Source organism: Diabrotica undecimpunctata, chromosome 3 (genome assembly GCF_040954645.1).
Source record: "Diabrotica undecimpunctata isolate CICGRU chromosome 3, icDiaUnde3, whole genome shotgun sequence".
Classification (NCBI taxonomy): Eukaryota; Metazoa; Arthropoda; class Insecta; order Coleoptera; family Chrysomelidae; genus Diabrotica; species Diabrotica undecimpunctata.
In genome coordinates, this window is record NC_092805.1 from 54,370,781 (window position 1) to 54,390,842 (window position 20,062).

The following is a 20,062-nucleotide window of genomic DNA, read 5'->3' on the forward strand; positions in this document are numbered from 1 at the left end:
ATGACTATGCAGACTCTGCTCGTGACTTGCATTGCTCGGTCACAATTTCCATACGCAGGTCCTAATGGAGGTTAGTATTACGGATATACCAACTAGCATCAACGATGTTCCTCAGTACTTTGTTTTGAAATCTCTGGATAATAATGTAGATTACTAGCTTTGGTACAGCCCCAGAGTTGGCACCCATACACCCATACTGTCCTCATTACTTGCTTGTAAATGGATAATTTATTATGAATGGATAATGTTGAATTTTTTCCAATCAACCAATACAATTTCTTATATCTAATATCAAACTCCCCTGTTTTCTTTTGACATTACTTTCCAGCGCGGCCCCGTGTCTAGGGCGATGTCCAAGTATTTTGCTGATGTTGCATAAGGAAATTGGGTATCATTTATTCTAACTAGGAAATTTTCTATTTTTTATTTGTAAAGTTAATGTGTGCAGATTTAGTCTCATTTAATTTTATTCGCCATTTTCTGGTCCAGATATGGCTCTCTTTCGCTTCTAGCTATGATATCAACATCATCTGCAAATGCCAATATTTGTACACTTTTTGTTATTATTGTTCCTCTCGTGTTGACTTTTGACTCTCTTATTATTTTCTCTAATGTGGTGTTGAATAGAATACAGGATAGGGCATCTCCCTGTCATAGGACCGTTCATGGATTGTATCTGTTAATGCGTTTTGAATTCGAATTTTGCTTTGTACTTTAAGTGTTTCTTTTACTATATCAATGAGTTGAGTTGGAATATTTAACTCTTTCAGTGCATGGATCAGAAATTCACGATGGATGCTATCATAGGCACTCTCAAAATCAATGAAAACATGATGTATGTGATGAACGTTCTTAGTTTATAGTTTATACCCGATGCCAGACTTTATCAAATGCCTGTGCTATGTCCAAGAAAATTATAGAGCAGACTTTCTTTTATTGTTTTTTCTATTATACTCGATCTTGATCGATACTTGATCTATAGTGGAATGTTTATTTCTGAAACCAAATTGCTAATTTGGTATAAGATTTTTTGTTTCTATTATTGGTTTTAATCTTTAATATTTTCAATAAAAGTTTTTCAAATAGTTTTGACATCAACGGAAGGAGTGATATTGGTCGATAGGATGTAACTTCATTAGTAGGTTTACCTGGTTTGGCTATCATAATGACTTCCGACTACTTTCCAGAGTCTGGGAACATATCTTAGTTTAAAAGCAGCATTTATTAGGTGTGTCAGCTTAACTATGGCTTTTTTTTGGTAGATTTTTTAATAGTTCTCCTGTTATGAGTTATTCTCTTTTACCATGTTGATACTTCTCTAAATGATGTCAACGTTATTCTTTCTTCGGTTTGGAATGGTTCTTTCCTTCTCAGTGGTTCACCATAATTGTCGTTGGGTTTGAACGTGCTTTCTAAATGATCTGCAAATCGTTCTGCTTTCTGTTCGTTACTTCTAGCCCAGTTTCCCTTTTCCAACTTGGTAGGGGGAGAATGAATAATTGGTCTCTTCATTCTTTTTGTTGCCTTCCATAACGAATAATCTGTGTTCTGTTCAGCTGTTAAATTACTTAAAAAAGAATCAATTGTTGAATTTCCTTTCTAGTTTTTGTGTGGCATTATTTAGACTAGTTTTGTCTCGTGGAGCTCTGTATTCCTGCAATTTTTTTCTTGACTTTCTTTTTTCTACTATTGGTTCTTTGATTTCTTTTGAATAGTTGTTTCCTTTTTGTTCTAGAAGTTATTGTGGGAGTACTTTCCCAAGCTACCTGTTGAATATTTTTTATAAAAACTTCTAATTTGTCAACAAGTTGCCTCGTGCATCTCAATGACACACCAAGATTAATGGTTTATTTTGAAGCTCTCCCAGTCAGTTTTTTTATTTGTCAATATTGGATTGAACTCTTTTTTGATCACTGTATCACTCATAGTTAAAATTACCGGTGAGTGATCAGAGTTTATGTTCCAGCCGTCATTGATATCCAGATAGTTAGCTGAGATATTTTTGTAAATAAAGAAATCTATCAGGTCTGGAATTTTGTTCCTATCGGTAGGCCAGTATGTTGGTCTACCAGTAGATATTACTTCACCCTTTTGTTCTTTACCAGCTGACAATAGTTCGTTTCCTTTAGTTGTAGTTAGCCTAGAGCCCCAGTGGGTATTCTTTGCATTAATGTCGCCACCGATAATGTATCTTTTTCCTTAAGTATTGATAAACTCGTTATATTGTTTTCTTTTAATGAAGTGGAGGAGAATATATTGAACTTATATTTACGGTATGTGTTTTCATCTTCACACATACTGTTGTAGCTTGTATGTGCTTAGTTGCATATTTTAATTCCTCATAATGCAAGATGTTATCTTTAATTATGATAGCGCTTCCTCCTTTAGCTGCATTATCTGGGTGTACAGTAGAATATACTCTATACCCCCAAATTATATATATATATATATATATATATATATATATATATATATATATATATATATATATATATATATATATATATGACTGTTTAGTGAAATTTGTTTCAGATACAAGACACAGATCAATTATTCAGAGGTCCTTAACCATTCCTGACTTTCGGAACAGCTCCTTTGGCGCTATGATCTAGTCAGGTAACTCTGATATCAATTTAAGTTATTTTGTCATCCATCTTCGTGAGCTTTTCCAATAGTTTTCCAGTTTCTTTTTCTTATTGCGATGGTGCATGTCTCCTTGCATTCTTTATTACATCGCTGCGGCGCTTTTATAATATTGTCTTTGTTTACTGATTTCTCATTGTTTGTAATTGTTTTATTTTTACATAACATCCGCGGTAGTTTGCAGTATCGTTTTCGCCAAAATAAACACACACATTTTGGTTTATCTTCCGGTGGTTTTTGGCAATCTTTAGTAAGGTGTTTAGCAATACATTTTACACATATTGGCTCCTTTTTACAGCTCCTTTTGAAAAAATTAACAAAACGGCTTTTGGTAAACTTTGATCCGATTGTTCGACCCGAAGTTATAACAAATTTCATGAAAAACAATTGCAAAATAGGCATTCCATGGGGCTTTTCCAAGTATAACTCCGCTTTCATACGTGCGATTAACTTTCAAAACCCCCTTATTTTAAAGGTGATTGTTTCATCTTTAAAAAAACTTTGGCAAAATTACTTTATCTTTAATTATTAATAAAAAAAGTTATAACAATTAAACATTAAAAATTTCACTACAAAAGTTGAGAATTAATTTGGTTATAAGAGATTTAAACAAAATTAAGCTATAAACATTAAAAAGCTGGCTAATGGAAGTTATAGAATAACATTTTAAGCTTTGGTAAATGTTTCTATGTTAATTTTTTACCAAGATATGGAACTTTTAATGACGCGCTCTGAGGCGCACGGTCAGCTAAATAAATAAAAAAAAATAAACATAAAAACACATTTTACCAAAGTTTAAAATGTTCGTGTTGAATTATTCTATAACTTCCATTAACAAATCTGCCAACGATTGCGACTCAAGAGTTTGAAACAAAATTGAGATATAAACGTTGACAGTTTGGTTAATAGAAGATCAATTAAAAGCGAACATTTTAAGCTTTGTAAGCTTTTGTTGAGATATTGAAAATTGATTTACTCGCGCTCGCATTGGCTGCATGCTGACAATTTCATGCTGACGTGCGTGAAAAACTAAAACAGAAACATCTACCAAAGATTAATATGTTCGTTGAGTTGTTCTATAGCTTGCATTAGCCGGATCAAGTTTTATAACTTGATGTTGTTTAAATCCCATTAAAACAATTAAATCCTATCCATTTAAACAATTAAAAATTAATTAATCGATTAAAAATTATGTGACGAGTTTTGAGCTTGGTACCCTCGAAAAATCGAATTTTCGCACCAAAAAAAAAACAAAAAAACGTCAAGGTACCGAGGGGACATAAAAATGAATGCTCAACCCCCTGGCTCCTACACTATGTGATTAAAATATTTGGTTTAAACATAATAGGTCACTGTTCAAAAGGAAATAAAACTACACTTGATTTTAATTATTATTCCTATCTTGTAAAAAAGCGTCTAATATTATTAATTATATATTAATTATTATAAATAATATAAAATCAAAATACTAAAATACAATATATTTATATATATATATATATATATATATATATATATATATATATATATATATATATATATATATATATATTTGGATCGAAAAGATAATATTAACATAAACGAAATACTTAAATACGTTAAAATCATCGACGTAATAAAGATATATTAAACTTACGATTAATAATTTAAAAGCATATATTTAATTTCTTAACTTTGGTACTTACATTTTAAACAGAGAGAATAACATTATTACATTAATATTCATAAATTAATCTGTATTTTTATGGACGTACACGGAGCTACAATTGTAATTGTTCTATTTATTCCATATAAATGGCCTCTTCATAAAAATTTATTATGTAGCCCTAGAAAATAAAAAATATACAGTACCGATACGATAACCAACTACGCTAAATTATGAGTTTTCATTCAATTATAAGTTTTATACTTTGGGTTAAGGAAGGCTAACATTTATATGTAATAAATGATCATGTCATATAATGAATAAAAAAAGGAACTAAATTGTGCATATGTGCAAAATGAATGAATTTAAAAAGTACAAGAACAGTTTAGGTGGACACATAAGAAACAACTTCACTTATTAAATAAATATTTTATAAATATAAAATGAAAATCAAAGCTTGTTGATACAATTTATGGATATCAATTATGGAATTTACAAACAGTTAAAGCTACACTGAAACGGTAACTGCATCACTAAAATGTGGAAAACATTTATATATTGATAACACTTTAGTGGGCTATATAGCTATATATATAAGGTAACGGCTACTTATTGGGACATGAAATTACCGTCATCGCCCTGTCATGTGGTTTGTATAACGTGTAAAGTTATAAACGTCACATGTTTGTTATTTTTCTTTAAACAATTATTTTATTCCTATTTCTTTTGATTTATTCGTTTGTTAACTTTCTGTTGTGATTTATTATTTTTCTTCTAAAAATAGTTGGCGTTCAAATTTTTGTATATTTCCAGTTTTCTACTCCAGTCTATAGGACTTTTCATCAAAAAATAGTGTCTGCCATTTTTTTCGAACAGACATTTTGTAAACAAACAGGTTAGGTTAGTAATATAAATAATATAGATAATTAATATAAAAAATACCAAAGAAAGTCTAGTTATTGAAAAAAATTAAGTGCCACAATTAGCAAATAAATTTTTTAATCGATTATTATATGATACCGTACAAAAAGGAACAACGAGCCGGTGTTGTTATGGAATATGTAAGAGTGATACACGCTCTAAATCATTTAAAGACAATACTTATATTATGTTATAAATTTTCTAAAGCCTTTATTTTTTTATAAGCACTGTTATTATTTATGTTATTTATTTGTTATTTCCTTGTTAAATAATAAATATTTCTTCATAAATTTCCAAACCTATGACATATGATCGTCTTTTTGCTCGACGCGTATAATATAGATTATACGTCATTGTCAAATCTGTCTGTACGAAATACATGGCGACTGATGAAAATTCCTATTCTATACCATAAACATATATAAAATGTATATGATATGTCTATGCCCTACTCACAAGTTAATACAAAATATTTGTCAGTTGACAACTCTTGACTTCCGTCTGTCAGTGTTACTTCAAAATAATACAAAGGGGAAAAAACTTGAAGCACGGTTTTTTGAAGAAAATCTTAACAATTTGTCGATTTTGTCCATCGAAAGTAGGAGAGAGGTTCTGTCAAACTCATTTGAGGTTGAGGGTTGAGGCTATCTTCGGTTTCCGTGATTGGCTTTTGTGGAGAGAGGTTGTATTATAATAGTTCTGTTCCTATCTTTATAAACTTTAATTTAATTTTTAGTTGTATATAAATAATTTTTATTGTTTAAAATCAATTGAAAAAAAAAAAAGATTTAAAGAGGTTTAATAATGGGGGATAGCACAGGGGGGGTTGGTCCTCCTAGTGTTGAGATGGTAATAAGTAAGAGAGATAATTCAGATATAGAATGTAATATAAATTTAGACAAAACATTTGTAGGAAATAATGATAATTCGGAGACCACTAATCAACATGAGAGTAAAAAAGACAAAAAACAGTATTCTTATCAGTATACCGACACTGGCCCATTTGAGGTCTATATGGAATCAAAAAACAATAACGTCGGAAATTATAGTTTTTTAAAGCTAGCAAAATATATACATGATAAGAAAATTGAGAATATACAAAAAATTAATAAAAAGGGAAAAAACCGAATTAGCGTTATTTTTAAGAAATGGGAATGTGCTAATAAATTTGTTTCAAATATAGAGATTAAAAATGATGGATATGAACTCTTTATTCCTGCTAATAAAGTAACTTGTAGGGGTGTAGTAAATAATGTTGATGCAAGTATTTCTGATGTTGAATTAATTAGTTTTTCGGGTACATCCTCAGTAAATATTAAAATTTTGGAGGTAAGACGTTTTAAAAGAAAATCAAAATATGATTCAGGCAAATACATAAATACAGAGACAGTTGCTTTTACCTTTTCAGGAAAACAAATTCCAAAAGAGGTTTCTATATATGGGATTCCCTTTAGGGTAAAGCCATATATGATTCCGGTGGTTCAATGCTATCATTGTTTTCGTTTTGGCCATACAAAAAATCAATGCAGAGGGGATAAAAAATGTAAAAATTGTGCTGATAAAGCACATGAAGGTGAATGTATGATGAAATGTCTCCATTGTAGTAGTAATTTTCATGTAAGTACTTTTAAAGAGTGTCCTGAATATGTCAGACAACAGAATATTAAAGCTGTTATGTCATTAGATAATCTCTCTTATTTTGAGGCAAGTGAAAGGTATCCATATGTCTCCAATAAAAAGTTATCAAAAGAAAATACATTTAGAGTAAGCCAGGACGAATTTCCACCTCTATCAAATCAGGTTAATATACCTGACAGAATTCCAATTAATGAGCGATGGATAGAAAATATTCGAAGTAACCCAGAACAGTGGTTTAGCAAAAAAACAGAAAATAGCGGGAACAAAAATAAAAGAAAAATTAACGAGTCAAATAAAACTTATGACAGAGAGCTTCACAATCAGAATTTAATATCTCCAAATGGCAGATTTGAAGAGGGAACCTTCTCTGTTAGTTCTAAAATTCCTATCCCTGGATGTTCACGTACAGAACAACTAGAGAGGGAAACGGAAAAAATATTGAATGAAATACTAAAAAAACTGAATTGGAGACATAAGGAAGACCTAATCACCTACTTGAACAAGCTAATTACACATGAAACTTCAACAAATAGAAAATTATTAGATCTAGATGGATCCCAAGAATCCATACATCCTACAATGGAACATAAAAAGTTTAAACAGTAATTATAATAGTTTAAAGATTTTTATACACGATTTTAACCCTAAAGTAATATTATTAAATGAAACATGGTTAAAAATAAATCATCATTTTTATTTAAGAGGGTATAAAATACATCGATTGGATAGATTAGATGGTTATGGTGGTATTGCTACTGCTGTTGATAATAGTTTGGATCATAAAGTAGTATATACTTATAACAATAATAATAGTAAAATTCAAATTTTAGCAGTTAAAATAATTGATTGGGACATAACAATAATTAATATTTATATTCATCCTGGGGCAAAAATAGATTTAAATGGATGGGTTGGGCGAATAGAAAAAATCAGAGGCAATAAAATTATAATGGGTGATCTGAATGCACATAATGCACTTTGGGGAAGTCAGGTAACTACTAATGCTAATGGAAGAATAATTGCTGACTCTCTAGAGGATTTGGATCTAGTTTGTTGCAATGATGGAAGATCCACACGGATTACACTCCCAGGTCAGAATGCTTCAGCAGTAGATCTAACACTAATCTCCTCGGAAATAGTGAACAGATGTCAATGGGATGTGTTAGAGGACTCGGGTGGTAGTGATCATTTCCCAACGATGTGTAAAATCCAGACACAAATTCAACATACATCTATCCAAAAAAGTTACAAAAGAAACATTAAAAATGCCAATTGGGAAAAATACTGTTCAAAAATAGAAGAACTAATGAAAAGTGGGTGTAAAGAATATAGCACCTTTACGCAAATTATGGAGAAGGTGAGTGATGAAGAAATACCCTTTTTGGAAACAAAAAAGCACACAGGAAAAAAGAAAAGTCCTCCATGGTGGGACACGGAATGCTCAAATTTAATTAAAATGAGGAAAGAAAAAATCAAAAAATACAAAGAAGATGCAAGTACAGATAATTATATAGAAATCAAAAAAATCTTTGCCTATAGTAAAAAAATATTTAAAAATAAAAAAAGAAATAGTTTTAGATGCTTTTGTAATGGACTAAACAGGGACACTCCTCTAGCAGAAATATGGCGAACTGTTAAACAGTTCTCCACATATCAAAATGCAATAATTCCTGCCAAACTTCCCAGCAAACACATAGCTTTGGATATATTAAATAAATTGGGAATTGATATAACAGATCCAGAATTTACTGTTATCCAATCCAATGACAATGTGGAGGACATTTCCAGAGAGGAAATAATAAGTGTCATTAAAAAAAAGGATAAGGCTACTGGCTTAGATCTAATAACATATAGTATGATTGGCAGACTTCCTCAGGTAGCATTAGAATCACTGTCAATAATATTTAATCAAATAATGAACAGAAAAGCTGGATTTCCACAAGAATGGAAAAACACTCTTGTTATTCCTTTCTTAAAACCCTATAAAGATCCATTATGTGCAGACAACTATAGAAATATTGCCCTAGAGTCATGTGTGGGCAAAATACTCCAAAATATAATTAAATTAAGAATTGAACAAATAATTGAAAAAAAATTGTATATTGAATCCAAAACAGTTAGGATTTAGAAGAAATAAAGGGTGTAACGATAATTTAGCTTTAACAATAAATTATATTAGAACAGGATTTAGTAAAAATTTAAATACAATCGCAATTTTTTTGGATATTAGTAGGGCATATGATACTGTCAATACGTTTTTGCTATATAAATATCTAATAAAGTATGGTATTCCAACAACCTATACAAACCTAATTATGCAATTCTTGCTCAATAGAAATATTTATATTAAAGATAAATCAAACAATATACTAGGCCCAATCCAAGCATCAACTGGATTGCCACAAGGGTCTCCTCTCAGTCCAATATTGTTTAATTTGTACTCTAAGTCTTTACATGATTTAATCAAACCTGAAATGGAGTGCTTCCAATATGCAGATGATTTTGTAATTCTGGTACAAGGGTCAGATATATATAAATCAATTAATTGCTTAAATACTTACTTACAAAAATTACAGGAGTGGTTTGAAACACACAACTTTAAAATCTCAGCACATAAATCAAAAGCAATAATATTTAGAAAAAGAGCTCAAGCTTATAACTTCCCCCACCTTATGTACCAAAACATGGAAATCCCATGGAAAAATGAAATAAAGTATCTGGGGTTCCATCTACAGTGTAACTTGAATATGACAATTCAAATAAATGATATGATAGCTAAAGCAAACAAAGGAATTAATGTTATGAGAGCAATTTGTGGTACAAAATGGGGATCTGACCCAAACATTCTTTTAAGCTTATACAAAGGGATAGTAAGATCTCATTTAGATTATGCAGCCAATCTTTTAAATCCTTGCAGTAAAAGTCTGATGATGAAGTTGGAACAAGTACAAAATGTGGCCTTAAGGATTATAACAGGTTGTCTACGTTCTACACCAATTTTAATATTACAAGCGGAATGTTCAGTATCCACACTAAAAGTTAGAAGGGAAATATTGGCTCATAAGTATATATTGAAACAAATGTCTGAAAAAAATAACATAGTAATAAGAAGTTTAAATAAGTTAAATGAAGCTATAAACGCAAATAACCAATTTTGGAAGAATAAAGCTATACCAGACTACTCATTAGCATATACGGACATACTCAAAAAATCAAAAAATATAATCCGATACAAAATTAATCCCATATATGAAGTAGAAAGAAAAATTCTTTTGTATCCTATTACAATTAATAGCCTAGAATATGAAAAATATGAAATTGAATCTAATGAAATGTTTTTAGCAAAATATGGTGGAATATATAGTAATCATACCTATGTATATACAGATGGATCTATCGACCCACAAACAAACCAATCTGGATTTGGAATTTATATACCACAGATTAATTACAAATTTTCATCAAGGCTCCATAATTACACACAAATCTGTACAACTGAAATGATAGCTATATATAAAGCTATCACTGTGTGCATTGAGAAGGGGATCATGAAAGCAGTTATCTTTGCGGATTCAAAAAGTGCTTTATCCAAAATTTCCAGTCTCAAATGGGATCAAATGGATTACGTAACCATAATGACCAAAAAACTATTGGTAGAAGCTAATAATATGGGATTCTCGATAGGAATAGAATGGGTACCTGGACATCAGGGGATTAAAGGTAATGAGGTAGCTGATAGGCTGGCGAATATTGGGAGAGAATTAAGAGTACCATATAATATAAAAAATGTTAGTACAGATATCTTTTGCGTTACAAAAAAAGACATTTTAACACAGTTCTACAATGAATGGCATTCCCAAATTAAACATAAAGATCCAAACTATTGCAGATTGCAGTGTGATTTCCCCATAAAACCATGGTATGCCAAATGTGGGTATATGGGCAGAAATACCATAACAAATATTAATCGTTTACGTAGTGGACATTGCAAAACTCCTTGCTATCTCTACAAAATAGGTAAAACGGAAACACCGATATGTGAATGCGGAACCATTGGAACAGTGATCCATATCTTCTTTGAATGTCCCATAAACAAACACAAAAATATGGATCTGTATTTAGAACTAATAAAAGCAGGAATAGAGAGTCCAATATCTTTACATAGTATTCTATATAAACCCTCTGAGAAAGTTATAAAAATAATTATTAAATTCATCAAATTTTTTCAAATCGATCTATAAAATTTTTTTTTTTTTTTTTTTTTTTTTTTTTTATACTTGTCAAAATAACAAAATAAATCTAGAAAATACTGGAAATATCCTAACATACAAAAATATACGTCCTTAAAATCCTTAATCCTAACCGAAGGTAGCATTACCCATATACCTAATGTGACAATGTTTGGAAGCTACCCCCAAACGAGAAAAGTCTAATCTAACCTTAAATGAAGAAGATAAACAAATGGAAAAGCTAATCTTTCAGTATCACCCAGTTGTCAATTAGCAGTAAACAGTAACCTTAAATGAAGAAGATAAACAAATAATGGAAAAGCTGATCTGTCAGTATCACCCAGTTGTCAATTAGCAGTAAACAGTAACCTTAAATGAAGAAAATAAATAAATGGAGAAGCTCATCTTTCAGTATCACCCAGTTGTCAATTAGCAGTAAAAAGTAACCTTAAATGAAGAAGATAAACAAATGAAAAAGCTGATCTTTCAGTATCACCCAGTTGTCAATTAGCAGTAAAGTAAACAGAAGTAGAAATTTATCCCTGGTTGTGCATTGCCTAGAGCAAGACGAGCATAACCTTACATGTACTGGGTAAATGATTATATAATCGAAACCCAAAAACAAACGAAGAAGAAGAAGAAGTACAAAGGGGAACTTGTTTTTATAATATCTTTTGTCTACTTACGCTGATGTTTCAGTCTCAAAATTCATTTACATTATTTAAATCTGTTCTGGAGAGAGTACATATTCAAATTTTTTAAGTGATAATTTCTTATATTATTTTTTTTACATAACCTAATCGCAGACGCCTAATTATAAACTAGTCGCAGAAGTCCAACTAAACCCCAAGACATACATGACACTTTTCCAGTGCCAAGAATACAAAGGAAATTGTCAATGGGCAATTTTCTACAAGACATTTTTTTCTTTAATAATATTTATATTGTTAAGCCTTTTTAGAAGCCTCTCAAGCTTTTGATAAGGTGAGGCACACAGGATTTCTGTACAAGTTAAAGAAAAACCTACCTTACACTCACAGAAAGGAGATATCTAATCTAGTAAGGTATAGTGAAGCCTATACAAAACTCTACCTATCTTATCTGGTGTACCTGACGGTAGTGTGCTCGGACTGATCATGTACCTGATATGTTCGGCTGATTTACCAACAAGCAATAACCTAACGCTTCCATTTGCAGATGATACTGCTTTCCTAACAGCTCATAGTAATTAAGCAATAGCATCAGAGATACTGCAACTACATCTAAACAGAATTAATCAATAGTTTAAACTCTGAAGAATTAAAGTAAACCCGTAAAAATACACATATAACATTTACTCTAAAAAGAGGTATATGTCCACAAGTGAACATCGATGGACATCCTTTCCTCCTAAAGGATGACGTAAAATATCTAGGCATTCATCTGGACAAACGATTAACACGGATCAAGCATATATGGACGAAAAGACTACAACTAGAAACTTTATACAAAAAACTTTACTGGATGCTGGGAAAAAACTCACACCTATCGATCGATAACAAGCTGCTGCTACGTAGAGATCTGTAGGTACGAACAGTATCTGAAGAGTGCAAAAGAATTTCTGAACAATATCAAACATCCTAACATCCTGGCATACAATCTTCTCAACAACCAACAAGCAAAGATATTGAAGCGATATGATCGCTTGGATCTACCAAACCGATCCTGACCGTGCCTACAGTAGCGGAAGCTACGCCTTCAAGAGCGCCCAGCTATTGTGATCTGTGCCGCTTTTTGTATTCGTATTCACGTATCTGTGTATGTGCGCATCCCACCGGTAAACAAAACAATATTTGTGTTCTGATGCTTTGGTTACTGGACCTTACATCTGTATGATTGTAAAGACCAACAATTTTACTATTTGCTCTTTATATATATATATATATATATATATATATATATATATATATATATATATATATATATAAATCTTCTACATTTTTTTGTCAATATGTTCATTTCCCAAACTCTGTAGTACCGCAGGGACTCGTAAACTGCTGTAGCATGACCGCTGCTATGAGGAACTTAACAGCTGCCACATTCAACCACATACAAACCAGTATCTGAAGCCAACTACGTTCAACAAGTGATCCAAGTGCACGAAGCCAACAATATATTGTTACGAACATACTTTTGGCATGGCCCAGGTAACGGTTGCATTGCATCTCTAATACTCTCGAAAGTTCGCGGCGTATCGAGTGCGAGAGAGAATAACCGGTCACGTAGGCGAATTAGAGGTGGGACAACGCCAGAATATTCTCGAACCCAGTAACTGTAGTATATATAGGTAACAATGTTAGAAGTAGAGTTAGTCGATAAGAGAGTACCGAACTGTAAAGTTATAAATAAATATATGTATATAAATTCGAACCGCTCGTTTTATTTAATCACGCTACAGTGGTGTTACGGTGTGAGATTTGCAAATAAATTCAGCAGTGACTTTTGAAAAAGACTTTTGAACTTGAAAAGTATTATTCGTCGGGAACATCCGCGTAGTGATCTTTATATAAAAGAACATTTAAAAAGTACGTGTGTGCCTGACCAAAGATGCTGCTAGTAGAACTTTCAGTAAAACAGTTGCGTGAGCAGCTAGAAGAACGCGATGAAGACTGCAGTGGGTCCAAGAAGACACTCCAAGAACGACTGAAGACTGTTCTCAACAAAAATGGAGAAGACCCAGAGACATTCCAGTTTCAGTCAGCAGACGAAGCCGTTTTAACTAAAATAATTGATGGAAAATTCGAGACTGTTTCCAAAAGATTCGATGAAACGTCTCAAATGATAGAAGAATCTTCTCGAAAGAATGATGAAAGATTCAATGAAACGTCTCAAATGATTGAAGAATCTTCTCGAAAGAATGATGAAAGATTCAATGAAACGTCTCAAACTATTAAAGAAATGAAAGAGGTTAGTCTTTGTATGTGGGTATATTTTATTTTATAAAAACCCTTAAAAGGGCAACATTACAAGCACGAACGTTTTCGGAACAACTGTTCCATCATCAGGTTAAAATGCAGGTTAACATGCCTGAGCCACCAAAATATTTGGGTAAAAAACCCTTTAAAATAAAAATATTATAAACATCATGTACATTCTTCGGTAACATTTTTCAATTTAAAGGGTTTTTACCCAAATATTTTGGTGGCTCAGGCATGTTAACCTGCATTTTAACCTGATGATGGAACAGTTGTTCCGAAAACGTTCGTGCTTGTAATGTTGCCCTTTTAAGGGTTTTTGTAAAATAAAATATACCCACATACAAAGACTAACCTCTTTTGTTATACGTGGTATACAGCCAGCTACAGGAATTATTTTCCTTGTGGATTTTATTAAAGAAATAGCTAGACAAAACGACGAGAAATTCGAAAATATGTCTAGAAGATTCGACGAAGTATGTAATCAAAACAATGACAAATTTGAAGAAGTCACAAAAACATTCGATAAAGTAGAAGAGAAGATCAAACAGTTAGAGAGCATGATAACTAATACAAAAGTGCTACCACCAGTTAATACAGTAGCTTTAGATCCGGTAGTAAAAGAAGAATCAGCCAGAGACGAAATGACACATCATATGAGATTCCAATTGCCACCATTTGATGGAAAGTCCTCTTGGTCCATATACCTTAGACAATTTGAAGCTATTGCGACAGCCAATCATTGGACAGAACAAGAAAAAGCTGTTTCCTTGACTGCTGCTTTACGAGGTGATGCTGCAGATATCCTAAGATCGATTCCTAAGGGTCAAGAAAAATGTTACCAGACCTTGTTCACTCGACTAGACAAACGTTACGGAGATGCCCATCTACAACAAGTCTACAAGGTGCAACTAAGAAGTAGAATTCAACGAGCAAGTGAAAATTTACAAGAGTTTGAAGCAGATGTTGCTCGTATAGTGCGGTTGGCTTATCCGGAAGTACCAGACAACATTTTGGAAGAAATTGCTGTAGATACCTTCGTCAATGGGTTAAAAGAAAGTGAATTACAGAAAGCTTTACGACTAGCAAGACCAAAAGTTCTGGATGAAGCGCTCGCTATTGCCTTGGAACATGAAACAGCTACTCAAACTTCACGGAGCCATCGAGTAAGAACCATCGAAGAAGGCGACGAACCAAACGATGAACGTCTGGAAGAAATGGTACGAAAAGTAGTTCGTAACACGATGCCGAAGAGACGCGAGCCCAGATGTTGGAATTGCGGTGACGTAGGTCATATTCGCCGTAATTGCAAGAAAATGATACAACAGTCGGAAAACTAGAACGGGTCGACAACAAGGGGCAACTGCCGACCTCGAGAAACACAGCCCCCATAGTAACTGTGAACATTACGTCCTCAGGTGGAATTCATAGCTTGTACATAGAGGGTCGTATCAATAATAAATGTAGATCGTTTTTGGTAGATACAGGTGCATCGAGAACTATTGCACGGCCAGAAGTAGTACGAGGCCATCTTAAATTATTGCCTGCAACAGTAAAGCTTAGAACAGCAACTGGTGAGATAATTAATACATATGGCGAGGCTAATCTGTCAGTATCCATTGGCCAGACCACAGTGAAACATACAGTATTAATTGCAGAGATCTCCGATGAGTTCATATTGGGGATGGATTTACTAAGGAAAGTTGGGGCTGTATTGAATGTCAAAGATGGAGTTCTCGAGATCAGTGGTGAAGAGTTGCCGTTTCATGAAGACCAAGAAGATGTTATCAGCTTAATAACTACTTGTGACGTAACAATACCCGGTAATAGTGAGAAAATTTTGATGACCAGACCTGATGGTTACTGCCGAGAGGGAAGTTTAAGGATGGTCGAAGATGTGAATAATGCCGAGTTCCTAACGGCAAAAGCTTTGGTGAGAATTCGAGATTTCGTTCCTGTAAGAGTTATGAATTTAAAGGGAACTGCTATTAAGTTAAGTAAAAGAACTTTGATTGGAAAGTGTGTTCCCGTGGCTTCGATTTGTTCCATGAATACTAATGAGAAACCGTCGAAATCTAAGTATCCAAAGGAGCTTGTCGAGACGATGATTAAAACGTGCCAAGATCTTGATGATGAACGAACTAAAAAAGTGAAGTCTATGCTGATAGAATTTCAAGATGTTTTTGCCATGGATAAGAAGGATAATGGCAAAACAAGCATAGTAAAGCATAAAATTAATACCGGAGACGCTCAGCCAATCAGACAACAACCTAGACGACTTCCATTTTCGAAAAGAGATGAAGCCGAAGACATCATCAAAGATATGAACAAACAAGGGGTAATTGAACCATCAAACAGTCCATGGACATCACCAGTAGTCCTAGTAAAGAAGAAAGATGGTTCAACACGTTTTTGTATTGACTACCGACAGCTCAATGCAGTAACTAAAAAAGATAGTTATCCTTTGCCCAGAATAGACGATACTTTGGATACACTTTCTGGTTCTCGTTGGTTCTCCACACTCGATCTGAAAAGTGGATATTGGCAAGTAGACATGGAGCCAGCTGATCGTGAAAAAACCGCATTCTCGATAGGATCAGGGCTTTGGCAGTTCACAGTTATGCCCTTTGGTTTATGTAATGCCCCGGCCACATTTGAAAGATTAATGGATGCAGTTTTAAGAGGTCTAACATGGAAAACATGCCTGGTTTATTTGGATGATGTAATTGTAGTTGGAAGATCCTTCGATGAACATGCCAATAATCTAACAGAAGTCTTTCAACGATTGCGGGCAGCGAATCTGAAGTTGAGTCCGAAGAAATGTCACTTGTTTCGACGAGAAGTGAAGTACTTGGGACATATTGTAGCAAGTAATGGTGTAACTGCTGATCCTGAAAAACTTGCAGCAATTAAGGATTGGCCAGTACCAAGAGATAAACACGAAATTAGAAGTTTTCTTGGCCTATGTACATATTACCGCCGTTTTGTCAAAGGATTTGCCAATATCTCCAAGCCATTAACAAAGTTGACAGAAGAAGGCAAAGAATATACATGGAGCGAAGAGTGTCAAAGAGCTTTTGAACACTTACAAATGGCTCTGATCAGCGCACCGATTTTAAGCTACCCTAGACAGGCAGGAAAATTTGTGTTGGACACCGATGCAAGCAACAGTGCAATAGGAGCTGTTCTTTCCCAAATCCAAGATGGACAGGAGAAAGTCATCGCTTACTTTAGCAAAGTCTTGTCAAAACCAGAAAGAAACTATTGCGTTACCAGAAGAGAATTGCTAGGCGTAGTGAAGGCTTGTGAGCATTTCCATAAATACTTGTATGGCAGAAAGTTTCTTCTTCGCACGGATCACGCTGCTCTAAAATGGCTCCTACAATTTCGTAATCCAGAGGGCCAGATGGCAAGATGGTTAGAACGATTACAAGAATATGATTACGAGATCGAACACAGGGCTGGCAGAGTTCATTCAAATGCTGATGCCCTTTCGAGACGGCCGTGCAGTGCAAATTGTAATCACTGTCTTAAATTAGAAGAACGAATTTGCCCCGTGAGACGAACCACCGTCATTAATGAGCAATGGCAGCCTCAACAGCTACAAGACGCTCAAGCAGATGATCCATGTATAAAAAGAGTATTGGATTGGATGCGTCGAAGTGAGAGACCTTCTTGGCAAGACATTAGTGCATGTAGTCCAGAAGTCAAGTGTTACTGGAGCCAATGGAATTGCCTAGTGCTGAAAGATGATCTTCTGTATAGAACCTTTGAGAACGATGATGGTACAGAAACTAAGCTTCAGTTGATTGTACCTAAAAGTAAAGTGTCAGAAGTATTGCGTCAGTTGCATGACGGTGCATCAGGTGGACACTTTGGTATCACGAAGACTCTGCAAAAGGTTCGAGAACGGTTCTATTGGGTGAACTGTAAAGATGATGTAAGAAGATGGTGCCGGAAATGTGAACTGTGTGCAACCAGTAATGGTCCAGCTGGTAAAAAGAGGGCACCCATGAGACAGTACAATGTTGGTAGTCCTATGGAAAGAGTAGCAATCGACATTGCAGGTCCACTTCCAGAGACAAATGATGGAAATAAATATATCCTGGTAGCCATGGATTATTTTACGAAATGGACTGAGGCCTATGCGATACCAAATCAAGAAGCTGCTACCGTTGCAGAGGTACTTGTTAAAGAATTCTTTAGCCGATTTGGTGTTCCTTTGGAGATCCACTCCGACCAAGGGCGAAATTTCGAGTCAACCCTTTTCCAAAACGTTTGTAAATTGATTGGTGTCAATAAGACCAGAACGACACCCCTGCATCCTCAATCAGATGGAATGGTCGAGAGAATGAACCGAACGATGGGTAAACACCTGTCCAAAGTTGTATCAGAACATCAAAGAGATTGGGACCAGCACATTCATTTATTCCTAATGGCCTACCGCTCGGCCGTGAATGAAACTACAGGCCAGACTCCAACCTGCCTGATGTTAGGTCGTGAAGTTCGTTTACCCTGCGACCTAGAGTTTGGCTGCAGACCTTCCGAAGAACATGTTGCAAGCGAAGATTATGTCGACCGCCTGAAGTTAAGAATGAACAACATTCATGAACTTGCCCGACAACACATCCAGATAGCCAGTGACAGAATGAAAGATCAATATGATTCTCGATGTAAGAGTGAAAGCTATGAAGTAGGTGATCTTGTTTGGCTTTATAATCCACAACGTCGTCGAGGCTTGTCTCCCAAACTGCAAAGACAATGGGAAGGTCCATATGAAATTAAAAAGAAAATAAATGACGTAATATACCGAATTAAGAAGTTGCCGAAAGGTAAACCAAAAGTAGTTCACATAAATCGTCTTGCACCATATGCTGGCTCAAATGAAACAGAAGAAGCACGAACCCTTCAACATGAGATCAAAGATGACCGGCGACCAAGCTTTAATGAATTTATGTCAAATTACGCAGAGAGAAAGAGTGCTAGATTCGGCGTGACCACAGAAGTTCAGCAGGATCTTTTTAGTGTTCCGCATAACGTCTCTCTAGCCCACTGTGTTGCCCGAGATCTTGAGATGACTAAAGGAATCTCATCCGTATTTTATAAGAAATTCGGTCGTTTGGACAAGTTAAAAAACCAGCAGCCTAAAGTTGGAAGAGTACTGAGATTAGAAGATGATTCCCGATCTTTGCTGTATATGGTGACCAGGAAGTCTTATACAGACAGGGCAAGCTACGAGGATATATGGCGTGCTCTAACTAATTTGAAGAAAATTGTGTGCAATTACGACATCAAGAATTTGGCCTTACCCAAGATAGGCCATGCACTAGATAATCTGGACTGGAAGATTGTCAGAAGCATGCTTGAAGTGATCTTCCGAGACACCGGCGTACGAATTACTGTGTGTTGCATTAACCCGATGGGATCGTATCCTTCAAAGTCAGTAGACTGTTATTTCTTTCTAAAGGGTTCATGCAGAGCTGGAGAGTCCTGTAGATTCCGCCATGCTGTGCCTACCGGAGTTGCTGATCGGGACGATCAGATTTAAGAGGGGAGCAGTGTTACGAACATACTTTTGGCCTGGCCCAGGTAACGGTTGCATTGCATCTCTAATACTCTCGAAAGTTCGCGGCGTATCGAGTGCGAGAGAGAATAACCGGTCACGTAGGCGAATTAGAGGTGGGACAACGCTAGAATATTCTCGAACCCAGTAACTGTAGTATATATAGGTAACAATGTTAGAAGTAGAGTTAGTCGATAAGAGAGTACCGAACTGTAAAGTTATAAATAAATATATGTATATAAATTCGAACCGCTCGTTTTATTTAATCACGCTACAATATGCAAGAATAATAAAATTTTCAAATTTTTGTGCGGTTTTTTTATTATTAAAATATAATTTTATTCTTAATATACAATAAATATAATTAGTTAAATATCCTCTTCTATTTATCCCAGCCAAACTCATTTTTCAGATTTTCATTAAAGGTAAGGCTGAGAGACAGCTAGGGGAAGCATTAAACAATTGGCTC

At 34.3% G+C, this 20,062-nt stretch overlaps 1 protein-coding gene across 1 annotated transcript in view; it reads right to left on the reverse strand.

Moving 5' to 3' along the window:
- Window positions 1-4,177: 4,177 nt before the first annotated feature.
- Window positions 4,178-20,062, reverse strand: part of Septin2 (septin 2) — a 65,271-nt gene continuing 49,386 nt past the window's right edge. The window contains exon 8 of the mRNA XM_072525937.1: window positions 4,178-4,469. Within this exon, the coding sequence (XP_072382038.1) occupies window positions 4,447-4,469 (23 nt within the window). The 3' untranslated portion in view covers window positions 4,178-4,446. The remainder of the gene's footprint in view (window positions 4,470-20,062) is intronic.